At 44.7% G+C, this 15347-nt stretch overlaps 1 protein-coding gene across 1 annotated transcript in view; it reads right to left on the bottom strand.

Annotated features, from left to right (window-relative positions):
- Positions 1 to 15347, bottom strand: part of LOC124711882 (sodium-coupled monocarboxylate transporter 1-like) — a 187986-nt gene that overhangs the window by 101565 nt on the left and 71074 nt on the right. Inside the window, exons 6-7 of the mRNA XM_047242124.1 lie at positions 9554 to 9621; positions 1976 to 2130 (exon numbers count right to left, since the gene is read on the bottom strand). Coding sequence (XP_047098080.1) covers positions 1976 to 2130; positions 9554 to 9621 — 223 coding nt within the window. The remainder of the gene's footprint in view (positions 1 to 1975; positions 2131 to 9553; positions 9622 to 15347) is intronic.

Genomic DNA, 15347 nt, shown 5'->3' with positions numbered 1-15347 from the left:
TCCAGTATCTGATATCGGAACCTCTGTCTACGATGGAGTCCATCTGGAATATTTCTGTGTCTCCGAATCTTTCCAAGTATACCTCATCCTACTCTTGTCACTGTTGAACGAAGTATTCGCTACTACCATCTGAAATGTACTTCAGAACCAGTCATCCTTTCCTCCGTGGCCATTTCCTCTATTCCTTCCACCACAGCCGCGTTGCATTGCGTTATTAGATTTTCCTGTCCCTTACCACACTAAATCGCCTGGTCGGTAATCTCATTCATAAATCACCAGCTCAACAGCTGACTTTCAAGCTCCGTCTTGTAGAATGTTAGCTCTTCGTTGTCTGCTCCATATTTTTCCCATGGTCACCTCCCCGTTGGAAGTCCCCAACCCCCTCTCCGGAATTAATACTTGTGGACTAAAACGGAATCTTTTGCCAATGGAGAATCATCGCAACATTTCTATTCAATTACAATCACCCCGACACTATGTAGATTACAGATCATATGTCCTGTGGATGCACATTAAATGTCTATACTGTTGCGATTTCCATTGCCTTCTGCATCCCCATACCATTGAAAATTGTTGATTTCTTCGCCATTTCATGGCAGTTTCCCGCCCCAAGTGCTAGGGGTTGCCCTTAACTGCTGTAGGACCCTCCTCCCTCTTTGACAAGGCCGCTGGCAGGAGGAGGGTGATTTCTCATACCAAAAGTCTTCGGCGGTCTCTGCTGATGAACTACATTCAGAATTTAAGCAATTGTTGTGTCTGAATCCGGGACGGTGGATGTTTTGGTTACAAGTGAAAGATGCTACCCATACACAACATATGTAGCAGAATATTAGCACTGCTACATTTTGATTAGCAGTGGGCTTATTCTTTATGTGACAGTTTGCAAAATAAACTCATTATTAATTAAAAATGCAGACATACGCGTAAACGTGAAGAGTTCTGTGCTTGTGCTTGCGTTGCCTGTTTGAAAATAAATCTAAAGGAAGATGTCCAGTCAAGCGACTTATTAACTTCTCAGTACACGAAATAAGAACTGAATTTCTGAGAGCAAAAACAAAGAAATGAAACAATTCACCAGATAATTCTACTGAATTTTCTCATTTCTGTTACTACTGACATATAGCTTGATGTTGGAGTGGTGTTTTATGCTCAAACTGCAGAAATTGTAGGCTTTTTTCTAACTGCATTTTTATGACCTTTAGTATCTGCCTGTTAATCCAGGTATATTGCGCTTGTGTTTCAAAAGAAACATCAATCGACGTGCGGTGTTTTCTTCTTTTAAACTGTCCTGACTATCAGTGCATGTACTCTTAACAAGCAAAACATGAAATTCCCAGTAGCACTGAGTTTCCCACTTTGAAGCAGACATTTATTTTCCATAAGCACTTTTTAGTTTCATGTGTTTTATTTTATGTGCAATTTGTAAAAAAGAGCCTTATATTCCTGTTTTATTATCAGCTAATTTGATTGTGACGGAATGAAATCATTCTCTGAGAAATTCTATCAAATTGACATAATCGAAGAAAATGATAAAAAAAACGGGATAGCAAAATTTATGTAAACTGAAGTTCGCCGTGAGACAATTTACACATCAGAAAACTAATCACTTAAGACTATGATTTCCTTGATAGTCAGTTCTAATGAAATCTTGGGAACATGATTTCCCTCAAAAAAGATGTGAAGTTACACCACATACACCCCAGCATACGAAATCATTGCAGTCATTATGCAAAGCGGAATCTCAGTTATAAATGATATGCGGGGGGTGACCAAAACTTCTCTGGACATCAACAGAAAGTAAATTTCACTGCCGTCGTACATGATAAACTTTCCTCCAGCCATTAAGTAATATTTCTACAAGAAAGTTCCTTAATCCTCGTATTGGAATTACATTCAGTTTATTGAAATAAGTGATGACAAAGGACAGCTTTGGTGCCACGGAAGTGGAAGCTTTGTGAATGTTGAACCCGCTTACTCAGGCAGCTCTATCCTGCCGCTGTCCATGTTCCGCTGCCAGACCGTGCCCAGTCCGCCGACGTCGAAGGTGCCCTTGACGATCACCAGAATGACCGCCACGAACATCAGTACTGTCTGGATGACGTCCGTCCACACGACCGCCTTAAGGCCGCCCTGAAGTACAAAACAGACATTACACCGGAAAGTGTGAAAACAACTTGCTCAAATAATATTTTTATGATATACATACACCAAAAAAAGTTTTGCATCACTGCGGTTCCCAGAATTGAAGATAGACGTTGACTGTGGATATTGTATCGTAGACACATTCCCTTTGACTGTTCAGAGATGTCACTAACGCCCAAAGATGTAAACAACCATGCATTAGCAGCGCCTCTGAGACGGAAGGGTCCGACGGCCGCTCAGTTCCAATCATTCCACCAGGAAGGAGGTACACGGATTGTGTTGTCTGTGGTTCAACAATGCCTAGACGGTCACTACTGCGGTTCGATCGGGTACGCATTGTGACTTTGTGCCAGGAAGGGCTCTCAAGAAGGGAAGTGTCCAGGTGCACCGGAGTGAACGAAACCGATGTTGTTCGGACATGGAGGATATACAGAGAGAGGAACTGTCGATGACATGCCTCACACAGGCTGCCCCAGGGCCTAAAACTGCAGTGGATGACCGCTACCTATGGATTATGACTCGGAGGAATCCTGACAGCAACGCCACCATGTTGAATAATGCTTGTCGTGGAGCCACAAGACGTCGCGTTACGATTCAAACTGGGTGCAAAAGGCTCCATGTTGTGCAACTTCACTCCTGACGTCCATGGCAAGATCCATCTTTGCAACCACCATACCATGCAGCATGGTACAGATGGGACCAACAACATGCCGAATGGACCGCTCAGGATTGGCATCGTGTTTTCTTCACCGATGAGTGTCGTGTATTCCTTCAATGAGACAATCGTCGGAGACGTGTTTAGAGGCAACCCAGTCAGGCTCAACGCCTTAGATACACTGTCCAGCGAGTGCAGCAAGGTGGAGGTTCCCTGTTTTGGGCTGGCATTATGCGAGGCCGGCGTACGCCGCTGGTGGCCATGGAAGGTGGCGTAACGGCTGTATGATACGTGAATGCCATCCTCCGATCGATAGTGCAACGATATCGGCAACATATTGGTGGGGCAGTCTTTATGGACGACAATTCGCGCCCCCGTCGTGCACATCTTGTAAATGAATTCCTTCAGGATAGCGATATCGCTAGAGTAGAGTGGCCAGCATGTTCTCCAGACATGAACCCTATCAAACATGCCCGAGATAGATTGAAAAGGGCTGTTTATGCACAACGTGACCCACCAACCACTCTGAGGGATCTACACCGAATCACCGTTGAGGAGTGGTACAATCTGGATCAACAGTGCCTATATGAACATGTGGATAGTATGCCACGACAAATACAGGCATGTATCAATGCAAGAGCACCTGCTACTGAGTATTAGAGGTAGCGGCATATACAGGAATCTGGACACCACCTCTGAAGGTCTCGCTGTATGGTGGTACAACATGCAATGTGTGGTTTTCATGGGCAATAAAAAGGGCGGAAATCATGTTTATGTGATCACTAGTCCAATTTTCTGTTCAGGTTCCGGAACTCTCTGAACCGATGCGATGCAAAACTTTTTTTGATGCATGTAGAAGCATATTATACGAATTCATACTATCATACATCTAGGAAAATGTGAACAATTCTACGTACACTGATCTACAATACGTAAAGACGAAGTAGAAAAGTGACATAACATACTACCTAATTACATACTATCTACTAAGGGGAAATTAACGAAAGCGCGAGAGAATTGTGCCAGGGGCCTTCCAGTTTTGCACAGGGTATTTGACATCACATTGAGTGAGGTTAGCGGCAAATGGTGGTAGCACGCTATACTAGGCAATTGAAGGAAGGAGAAAGAGAAAGTATCTGTCGCTGAGCCAGCAGTTATGGTGCATTACGGTAGTGTTCTTCATGAAGACATGATCCTAAGACAACATTTGGATATTTCCACATGGGGAAGAATCAACGAGAAAATGAAGAAGCTTGAATTGTGACGAATGGTCTTTGGTATTGCTCATACTATAGTTTCTTGCGCGTGCGTAGCGTTCAATACAATCAGCAATGCTGCCCAAAGGAGAGGAGGTGATCGATGACGGTCAGAGGAGGTGATCGACGACGGTCAGCTATAGTAGAAAATGACCACAACAGGCAAGAAGGTACTACCGTCAAACAGTCGATGCAATTGCAACCATATTTTGCAGGACTGCAAGACATAGAATCTCAAACTCCAAAGTGGCACGGCGCTCTGCCGGGCTGTCTCTCTCATGACGATCAGTGCGATGTGCTCCGTTGACAGCCATACAACGGCGCACCAAGAGCAGAGGGATTGGATCAACGAGGTGTTGAATGCTCTTCTTGTATGAGAGCATGACCTTGTGGATAACATCGGAAGTTCACTGAGGCTTTTTGCGGATGATGCTGTTGTATATCGAAAGGTTGTAACAATGGTAAATTGTACTGAATTGCAGGAGGATCTGCAGCGAATTGACGCATGGTGCAGGGAATGGCAAATGAATCTCAGTGTAGACAAGTGTAATGTGCTGCAAATACATAGAAAGAAAGATCCTTTATCATTTAGCTACAATATAGCAGGTCAGCAAATGGAAGCAGTTAATTCCATAAAACATCTGGGAGTAGGCATTAGGAGTGATTTAAAATGGAATGATCATATAAATTTGATCGTCGGTAAAGCAGATGCCAGACTGAGATTCACTGGAAGATTCCTAAGGAAATGCAATCCGAAAACAATGGAAGTAGGTTACAGTACACTTGTTCGCTCACTGCTTGAATATTGCTCACCAGTGTGGAATCCATACCAGATAGGGTTGATAAAAGAGATAGAGAAAATCCAACGGAGAGCAGCGCGCTTCGTTACAGGATCATTTAGTAATCGTGAAAGCGTTACGGAGACGATAGATAAACTCCAGTGGAAGACTCTGCAGGAGAGACGCTCAGTAGCTCGGTACGGGCTTTTGTTGAAGTTTCGAGAACGTATCTTCACCGAGGACTCAAGCAGTATATTGCTCCCTCCTACGTTTGTCTCGCGAAGAGACAATGAGCATGAAATCAGAGAGATTAGAGCCCACGCAGAGATACAACGACAATCATTCTTTCCACGAACAATACGTGACTGGAATAGAAGGGAGAACCGATAGAGGTACTCAAAGTCCCCTCCGCCACAAACCGTCAGGTGGCTTGCGCAGTATGGATGTAGATGCAGAGTAGATGTAGATTCAGTCTGAGTAGTGATTTTCATCGTACCATCATATGACGAGAGGTCGGTACACGTAATGCGCCCAGGAATCTTATCGAACATGATCGTATCGGTAGTTCAGATGCTAGGACGTGGGAAATCATAATGTTTCACGGGCGTACTGACCTCCAAATCTTTGAACACGATATGTTCACCAGTCAACGTTATTATGAAGCTCTCCTCCTTCCTCACGTGTGTCTTTTCAGCGGTGCGTTCCTCCAATATTACATTTTAATGGATGAAGTTGCGCACCACACCGAACAGAGCAGTTGGAAAAGCTGTTGCAACGAGAGGATACACAGAAAATGGACTGGTCTGCCCGTTACCGCTATTTAAATCCCATCGAGCATTTTTGGAATGCGTTGCGGAAACACGTCCACATGGTGCTACGACCACCCACAAGTTGTGAACCGCGGTGGTAGAATAGAAATTCCTGCTACAAGAATCCGTGGCAAACTGATGACCAGCATGGAAGCACTTTGCATAGCATGCATACATCCTATTAAGAACCGTATCTAGGCTTTGATATTGAGCAAAAGACCATTAAAAATCAGGGTGAATTCAGCGAAATTATTGCTTTGAATAAAAGTATCGTCTATTCATCTCATTGCACATGTCTACAGTTACCTCCTGTATTATGCTGTAGTAGCTCTTTGTATCTATGGTCCAAGTTCCATAGAGCTATGTTACTTGGCAGTGACACATCACTCGAAAGTTACTTCCATCCTTAAGTTCTGCACGCTATGGTATATTCGCATATACACTGATGGAAAAAAAATCGTGGTACCAAGAAGAAGGTATGCAAGAGGAATGAAAGTTCACTGATGTGTTTCTACATCTGAAAGACGACGTCTATCCAAATTTAGTACCAATCGCATAAGAGTGGTGCCAATAACACCCACTATGAGGATGCAAATCATATTTGCTTTAAACACGCGCTGTAGCGGTTGTGAGCGCTAGTTACCATTCAGATTGGAGGTAGAGAGTTGATGTCAATCAAGGAAGCCTTCAAGATGACGAAGATGTCATTATCAACAGCACACCAAGATTGAACGAGGTCATGTAATAGGGCTACTAGAAGCGGGATGTTCCTTCCGTGACACTCCAAACAGGCTTGGCAGGAAAATAACTACTTTACATGGATACTAACAACGGTGGTCACGGGAAGGTATGGTCGCAAGAAGACCGGGCTCCGGACGGCACTACTGAGAGGGAGGACCTTTGTGTTGGGTGTACGGCTGCCACCCATAGTACTATGTGTGCAGCAACAATTAGAGCAGCAGCTGGCACGGCAGTGACAAAACAAAAATCGGTTGTTTCAAGGACAACTCCTCGCTAGAATCCCTTTAGCATGCATTTCACTCACTCAAACCACCGCCATCAGCGGCTACAGTGGTGTCAAACGAGAGCACATTGGAAGGCAGAGTGGAGGTTTGTTGCATTTTCTGATGAAATCCGGTTCTGCTTCGGTGCTAATGACTATCGAGTGTTGTATATATGGTTCTCGGATGAGACGTCGGATGTCATAGTGAAAACTCCACAATATTACATCAGCACAACTGGCCGATATCTTCAGGTGCGACGAATACACTGCTAAGGCATGTTTTTTTTTTCCTTTATTGTAATTTTAATGCCTCTATAAAGGTATGCCGGCAGCAGCATGGTACGCCGCTCTTCAGCCTTTGAGGAGACAATGATAAAAACAGAAAGAATACTCATAATTGACATAATGGCGGGTAAAAAAAATTGGACATAGCGATACAAAACATGGAGCCGTTCACACTCGACGATAATCCACACTACAAACTGTTGACACGACGCACAAACACTGAAGATTTCGATTGCACATGTGAACGATGGAGCGTGATGGTGAACGCTGAACACAAAACACGACGGCACACACGATAAACGGATGGCGATGATCTCCGGCGCGCGAATATTCACGTAACGTGTGCGAGTCCAGGGACCTGCCAAGAGGGGAAGAAGGGTGAGGGGGAGGGAGAGGGGAGAGCAAAGATGCCAATGGCAGAGGAGATGGGAGGAGGAGTGGAAGGACGGGGGTAGGTGAAGCCTGGGGGAGGAGTGGGGAGAAAGGGAGGAGGGAGGGAAGGGGGAGAGAAGGAGAGAGGGTGCCCAAAGGAACAAACACTGGAAGAGGAAAGAAGGATTCAAGTTGGTAGGAGGGGTAGATGGAGGGCATCATCAGGGAAGGGGAGCTGGCGGAAGTCACCTTGGGAGAGGGTGTGGAGAGTGGAGAGATGGAGAGCAGGTGGGACATGGAAGTACAGGCGCGGCAGCGGACGGGGGCGGGAGAGATTAGTGCGCATGCGTGGAGGCGCCAAAATTCGATGGCCAATGGCCAATAGCGACGATATCAACCGATAACTGGAATGACACCAACGCCACCTGCAAGATGAAAAACCAAAGACTTCGGCACATGCGCGGAGGCTGCCACTGCTGTTCTGCGCTGCCATCGACCGCCTCAGTGACCTCTGTCGGAAGCCGCAAGCAAAGATGCGCGTCCACGTAAGGCGCGAGATTATCGTCCCGTTGTCAACAGAATATTTATGTTGCTGGCGAATCGTCATCCGTCGTATGACCAATAGTACTCCTCTCTGCTCGATGCGACTTCAATATGGCCACTGCTGGATCCAAAGCTGCACTGAGCTGAAAGCCTGTGTCTCTGTTTACAAGATTCGTCGAGCTACGTATTTCCGCTGCTTCCTTAATAACACTGTCCCAGTACGAACTCGTCGACGAGAGAATTTTGATGTGTTGATAATTCATAGAATGACCTGTACTGAGACGATGCTCGGCCACTGCAGACTTTTCTGGTCGCTCCAGACGAGTGTAGCGTCGGTGTTCAGTCTCTTCTACAGTGCGACAAGTTTGTCCGATGTACGACATGCTGCAGCTACAAGGAATCTCGTAAACACCGGGTCTTCCTAGGCCAAGGCTGTCCTTAGATGAGCCCAGGAGAGCTCTGAGTTTTGCCGGCGGACGAAAGACACATTTAACTTTATGCCTCTTCAATAATCTTCATATTTTTGAAGAAACACCGCCAATGTCTGGCAAGACGACCACTCCCGTTTGTTCTTCGCCTTCTTCCAGTTCCTCACGTCGGGTAACCCGCTTCGGGTGTAAGGCACGGCGAATCTCCCGTTCGGAATATCCATTTTGTTGCAAAGTGGTACGCAGATGGAGTAGCTCATTGGATAAGCTGTCTGAGTCTGACATGGCTCGTGCTCTGTGAACCAACATCCTAAGTGCCCCACTTAGTTGCGAAGGATGGTGACAGCCGGTGGCCTGTAAGTATAAGTCCGTGTGTGTTTGTTTATGATACACTGCATGACCTAATGTGCCATCTTCCTTTCTCCGTACCAACACATCCAGAAATGGAAGTTCGCCGTTTTTCTCCAACTTGATGTTGGGATGAAGCGAGTTAAGATGCTCAAGAAACACATTCAGTGATGCAGTGCCCCATGAGGCCAGATAACAAAGGTGTCGTCCACATACCGCCAAAAACACGTAGGTTTCAAATCCGACGACTGGAGTGCTCTCTCCTCGAAGTCTTCAATAAAAAGACGAAATATTGTGGAGTTTTCACTATGACATCCGACGTCTCGCCCGAGAACCATATATACAATATGTCCGTCAGGAAAGCCTCAAGCAACACATTACCGAGTGTTGGTTAGAAGGGGGATAGGTGAGTGTCTGTAACCATCCTGCCTAGACACAGTGGAGGTACACTTGGAGTTATAATCTAGGATGCAATTTCGGATGACAGTAGGAGTACTCTCGTGGTTATCCCCCGCACCCTGACTGCAAAATTATACGTCATTGTTACACTGCCACTCAAGAACAGCATTCCAGAGAGTGTCTGACCGCAAAATTATACGTCAGTGTGATGATTCGACCTGTTACACTACCACTCATGACTAGCATTCCAAGAGTGTTTTCCAACAGCATAATGCTCGCCCACGAATCTCTGTTGTAACCCAATGTATCCAACAGAGCATCGGCAGGTTGCCTTGGTCTGCTCGATCGCCAGATCTGTCTCCAACAGAGTATGTATTGGACGTCATCGGTCGACAACTCGAGCGTCATCTGTAACCAGCATTAATTGTCCCTCATCAACCGACCGAGTGCAACATTATTACAAATATGAAATCCATCCGTGGTCCTATCAGGGTACATAATCTTGTGGCAATGACCTCCAGGAAGTTTACTTACCACGCAGGTGTAGAATATGCACACGGCGCACACGATCGGAGTCACAATGTGCACGTTGATGCCAGTCACTGTAATGCAGGTAGAAACATTGTATTATTAACGGTACTCAAATTGATGCAACAACACAACAGGTTTAAACATATTTAGAGGAAATGATGTGTGAGAAACACGTTTCTCTATTGCGAACAACACTGCGACCATGTGCAAATCTATCTTAAAATGACTTACGTCGTTGACTTACCGCAGATACTTTATCTGATCGAAGGTATCCTGATAGCTGGACGTTAACATGAGGTGTGTCCGTCCGTCGCCTTTATAACGGTTTGAACGCTGCCAGAGCTGCTTTCAGTTAGGTGTCAGAATGTCTGTGGAGCATTCTGCATCAAGAACCGAAACCAGAGCAGGTGATGATCTTGGACCATGGGGTCTGGAGCTAAGTCAATGTTCTAACTCATGCCAAACTGGTTTCATTAGTTCAGGACGAGGGGACGGCACTTCACGGTTTTTATTGTCTACAAACTATTGTTTCGCAGATACTGCTTCACTACAGGATTCATTGTTATGCCGATAAAATCATTGTCTCCAAATGTTTATCTCCTGTATGTAATACACAGTGCTTTAAAATGTATTCATATTCCTCCACATTTGGCGTTTTGTTAAGTGCTATGAGGAAATCATACCTTAATCACGAGTAACTCCCCTATACTGAGTCACACCTCTTCCGAACTTTACTGTTGCTATTACACATAACGGTACGTAACTTTTCCAGGCACAGGGTATAACGTGATTTATGGCTCCAAATTACTCGCTTCCTGACGTACACTGACCAGTGCCGTCGCTGTTTGCACCACCTCCAGTGTCGCTTGGCGCTGACGAGGGAAATACAGGTGATCTCGAGGTCGTCATCGAAGGAAATGTTCAGTGTGTGACATGACTGGAATATTTTGATCTTCCACCGATGTAGCTGTCAAGTGCAAAGCGGCGAGATGCCCAGTCATGGATGCGCGACGCTCCGGATGTTACATGTCTTGGTAATGAAAACGTGGAACTCATCACATGCCATTGTGTCAACAAAGTAACGTGAGTATTTTGAACAGCTGCACTGTCCAAAGCTATCGACCTCCTACACTCCCCTGTGAGTCCTGAACTGTACCTCAGCGCGCAGGGAACTAAAAATGCAGAAAATTGAGATATCTATCTCAGTTCTGATACCAAGTACAGTATCTTAGTGTAGTGTAATATAGTGTAGCGTACTGCTATGAAGTGTAGTGTAGTGAAGTGAAGCGCAGTGTTCTATGGTAGTGCATTCAAGAATTTATAAATTACGCCGGCCGCGGTGGCCGAGTGGTTCTAGGAGCTTCAGTCCGCAACCGCGCGACTGCTACGGTCGCAGGTTCGAATCCTGCCTCGGGCATAGATGTATGTGATGTCCTTAAGTTAGGTAGGTTGCATCTTTTAACAGCTGCACTATCCAAAGCTATTGATTTCCTGTACTCCCCTGTGAAACCTGAACTGTGCCTCAGCGCGCGGGAACTAAAAATGCAAAAAATTGAGATATCTATCTCAGTTCTGATACCAAGTACAGTATCTTAGTGTAGTGTAATATAGTGTAGCGTACTGCTATGAAGTGTAGTGTAGTGTAGTGAACTACTTAGTTCTAAGTTTTAGGGGACTGATGACCTCAGATGTTAATTCCCGTAGTGCTCAGAGCCATTTGAACCAAGTATAAATCACAAAATTTGTGATGTAACAATAGAGCGAACTACGGTAGAACAGTAGCAAGCGCCTTCTGGATTCCGGGTTTACATATATCAGTGACTCTGAAGGCCAAAGTGTATGTGGAAGTTCTTCTTCTCTTCCGTTTTCGAATTGCTTTTAGAAATTATTATTTTTATGAAGCTATCGTAAGTAGACTTTTCCTCTTTAATACTATAATGCTTAGTTATAACCACACATTTGAAAGTATGTTATAATATTTCGTGCTTTATTCATGCCAGTTACTTGTGATTTACAACAAATTTTAAGAGAAAAAAGACGTCACATAACAAAGAAATTATCCCAGTGGGAGGTAAATCGGTAGCTGTAATGTACATGTACAGAAAAACAGATGATTGCAATTTTAGATAAGTTGCATGATTTATTCAATGAAAGAGATTCACGCATTGAGCAAGGCAATAAAACTTTGGCTCTTAAGCATTCAGATATTCGGCTTGGCGTGGATTGATATATTTGTTGAATGTCCTCCTGAGATATATCGTGCCACATTATCACGAACTGGCAAGTTAGACCGTGAAAATCCCGAGCTGATTCGAGGGCCCTGCCCAAAACGTTCCAAACTTTCCAACTTGGGAGAAGTCCAGCTACCTCGCTGGGCAAGATAGGGTTTTGAAACTGCAAAGACAGGCAGTAGGGACACTCGCCATGTGCAGGTGGGCGTTATCTTGTTGAAATGTAAGCGCGGAATGGCTTGAAATGAAGGGAAATCAATTGGGGCGTAGGTTGTCGTCGACGTACTACTGTACTGTAGTGGTTCTGTGGAAGACAGCCAAAGGGGTCCTGCTACGGAAAGAAATGAGACTCCAGACCATCACTCCAGGGTGTCGGGCCATAAGGCGGGCGACATTCAGGTTGATAATCCACCGTTTCTGGTGCGTCTCCAGATACGACTTCGGCCGGGAATCTTGTTGAAAGAAATACAGTTGTCTTCAGTGACGAGTGCAGCTTCGAGCTGATCCCGGGTGACCAACGTAGCGGTATCTGCAGACCAGAAAGGTCGATGGATCTCTTCCCAGTTGAGAACATATGAAGCATTATGGGCAGGATCCTCCTGGCACGATATCCCTCTAGAGGAAATCCAACAACTATGTCAGTGAGTGCTAAGCCGATTAACTGTTTACATAAGGACCAGTTGGGAACCAAGACGCTATTGCCTTACTCAGCTTGTAAAGTTCTTTCTCTTGAATAAATCAGCCAATTTTTCTGAAAATGTATTCGTTTGTTTGCCCATACATGTACATCACATCTTCCGATTTCTCTGACATTCGAATAATTCCTTTGTGGAGATTCGTCTTTTTTGTGTTAGGGTGTGTTTCACCTGTTCTTATGTCTAGCACAATTGAAGAAACTAACGGATAAATGAATTACGGAAAGTTCATATGAACATGGTTCAAAAATCGTTCATTAGAGAGATAAAATTTGAAAACAAACTGAAAATTTTTCTCCTATTCATTCCATTCTATTCAGTAGAAGAAATTCTATTATGATAATGAGTAAAAGGTAATGGGTAGGAATTATTAACTAACATCTGCATACTAAAGAAAAGCCACTGGCAAATGGTTAGCATGTAGCAATGTTTACGAAATAATTTGTGATGTGAATATAAAAGGACTCGTTCCACATCATTCTGATTTATCATGCAAATGATCCATGGTCAAACGCAAGGATGGCTGACATAATGTTTAGCGCATCTGGCATTGTGAAACAGTTAACATCCTTAGACGACAGGAAGTCATCTGGCCCTGACGGTATCTCTGTAAGATTATATGTTGACTATGCTACAAATATAGCACCAATCTTATCCATCACCTATCAAAGATCATTCGAATAGCGGAAAGTTCCACGGGAATGGAAGATGGATCAGGTAACAGCAATCTATAAAAAGGGTAGCAAATCTGATGCACTTAATTACCGGCCAATTTCACTGGCATCGATTTATTGTAGAATCATGGAACGTATTTTTTGTTCAGGTATAATGACCTTCCTAGACTCTGAGAAGCTCATCTGCAGAAACAAATGGCTCTGAGCACTATGGGACTTAACAGCTGTGGTCATCAGTCCCCTAGAACTTAGAACTACTTAAACCTAACTAACCTAAGGACATCACACACATCCATGCCCGAGGCAGGATTCCAACCTGCGACCGTAGCAGTCGCGCGGTTCCGGACTGTGCGCCTAGAACCGCGAGACCACCGCGGCCGGCTCTGCAGAAACCATCACGGTTTTAGGAAATAGCGGTCATGCGAGACACAGCAGTTCCTTTTTGTGCATGATAAACAACAGGCTCTATTTACTGGCTCCCAAGTTGATGCCACATTTCTCGACTTTCCAAAGGCGTTCGACTCAGTTCCGCACTGTCGTTTGCAACAAAAAGTGCGCGCTTACGGTCTATCCGATGACATATGCGGTTGGATAGAACGTTTTCTAACAGACAGAAAGCAGTATCTCGTCCTGAATGGGGTGACTTCAACAGAAAGAAGCGTAACCTCGGATGTGCCCCAGGGCAGCGTAAGAGGTCCGCTGCTCTATACGATTTACATCAACCATCTAGTTGATTGTACTGACAGCGGCATTAGACTGTTTGCCGATGGTGCTGTAGTCTACAGGAAAGTAGTATCACACGAAAGTTGTGATCAAATCAATGAGGATTTGCAGAAAATAAATCGGTGGTGTAATGACTGGCAGTTATCCTTCAACACTAGTAGGTGTAACGTACTGCGTATAACAAGGCGAAAGTCCCCATTAATGTACGAGTACAAAATAAATGCCAAGTCTTTGGAAGCCGTAACATCCGTCAAGTATCTGGGTGTGAGTATTCGAAATGATCTCAAATGGAATGATCAGATTACTCAAGTGACGGGCAAGAAGAAATCTAGCTTGCGGTTTATTGCTAGAATCCCGAAGCGACGCAGTCCTTCAACAAAGGAAATTGCTTACAATACGTTAGTTCATCCAGTCTTCTTGTTCGTCTGTATGGGACCCTTACCAGTCGGGTCTCATTCAAGAGATTGAGAAGGTCCAAAGAAGAGCAGCAAGATTCGTGACTGGTGTATTTAGCCATCGCGAGATCGTTACAAATCTCATAGAAAGTTTGAAATGGGATACACTTGCAGATAGACGACGCGCTAAACGGAAGGGGCTGCTCACTAAATTCCGAAATCAGATCTTCGCCGAGAATGCAGAGCATATATTATTACCACAAACTTTCAAATCACACAATGGTCACCATTCAAAGATAAGGGAAATTAGAGCTCGTACTGAGGCGTTCAGACAGTCGTTTTTCCCGCGTGCTGTCCGCGAGTGGAACAGAGGGGGGGGGGGGGGGGGGGAAATATGACTTTGGCGCGAATTGTGCCCTCCGCCACACATCCCTTGGTGGCCAGTGAAGTATGTATGTAGATATAGATGTAACTGACTAACTAACTAACAGAAGGCGTTCCCGGTAGTGTTTCCTGGTGGTGTAATTCACCTAAGATGTGCATTTTTACTCATGTTCTAGTTTACAGTTGGCCATGGGATCTGTTTCTTTTTGCCTTACATTCGTCTGTTCTGTTATAGAGCAACTTTCATCACAACACATCCCACCGATGTATTCCGTGTCTGACAGATATGCCTTACATAGATGGCCTTGCAGATGGGAAAGCGGGCACAGTATGTCAGCTTTATTATGAACGTTATCATGGGAGGTAGTTACACTGTGGAAGAACGTTCACATGCGTCCACGAACGCTTCCAAGACACAGACTCATTTGAGAAGAGAGTGGCAGATGGTGGAACACCATGCGATGTGCGTACGCCCGAGCTTGGGAAACCACTTCTTGGTTACCTAGTTCAAGGAGAAATGCGAGAACGGAAGCTCGAAGAGTAAAGAGATATATATACGGAGGGTGCTGAATTTTGGAAATATGATTTGGTAAAGGTTGATTTGAGAAGCGAAGATTTTCAATTACTGTTATTGCTACGCTGTTTGATTGTGCGCAATGTATGGTGAGTGTTGAAGACAACAGAGTTTTTGTAGG

Source organism: Schistocerca piceifrons, chromosome 8 (assembly GCF_021461385.2).
Source record: "Schistocerca piceifrons isolate TAMUIC-IGC-003096 chromosome 8, iqSchPice1.1, whole genome shotgun sequence".
In the NCBI taxonomy this organism is placed as follows: domain Eukaryota; kingdom Metazoa; phylum Arthropoda; class Insecta; order Orthoptera; family Acrididae; genus Schistocerca; species Schistocerca piceifrons.
This window is presented reverse-complemented; position numbering and strand designations above follow the sequence as displayed.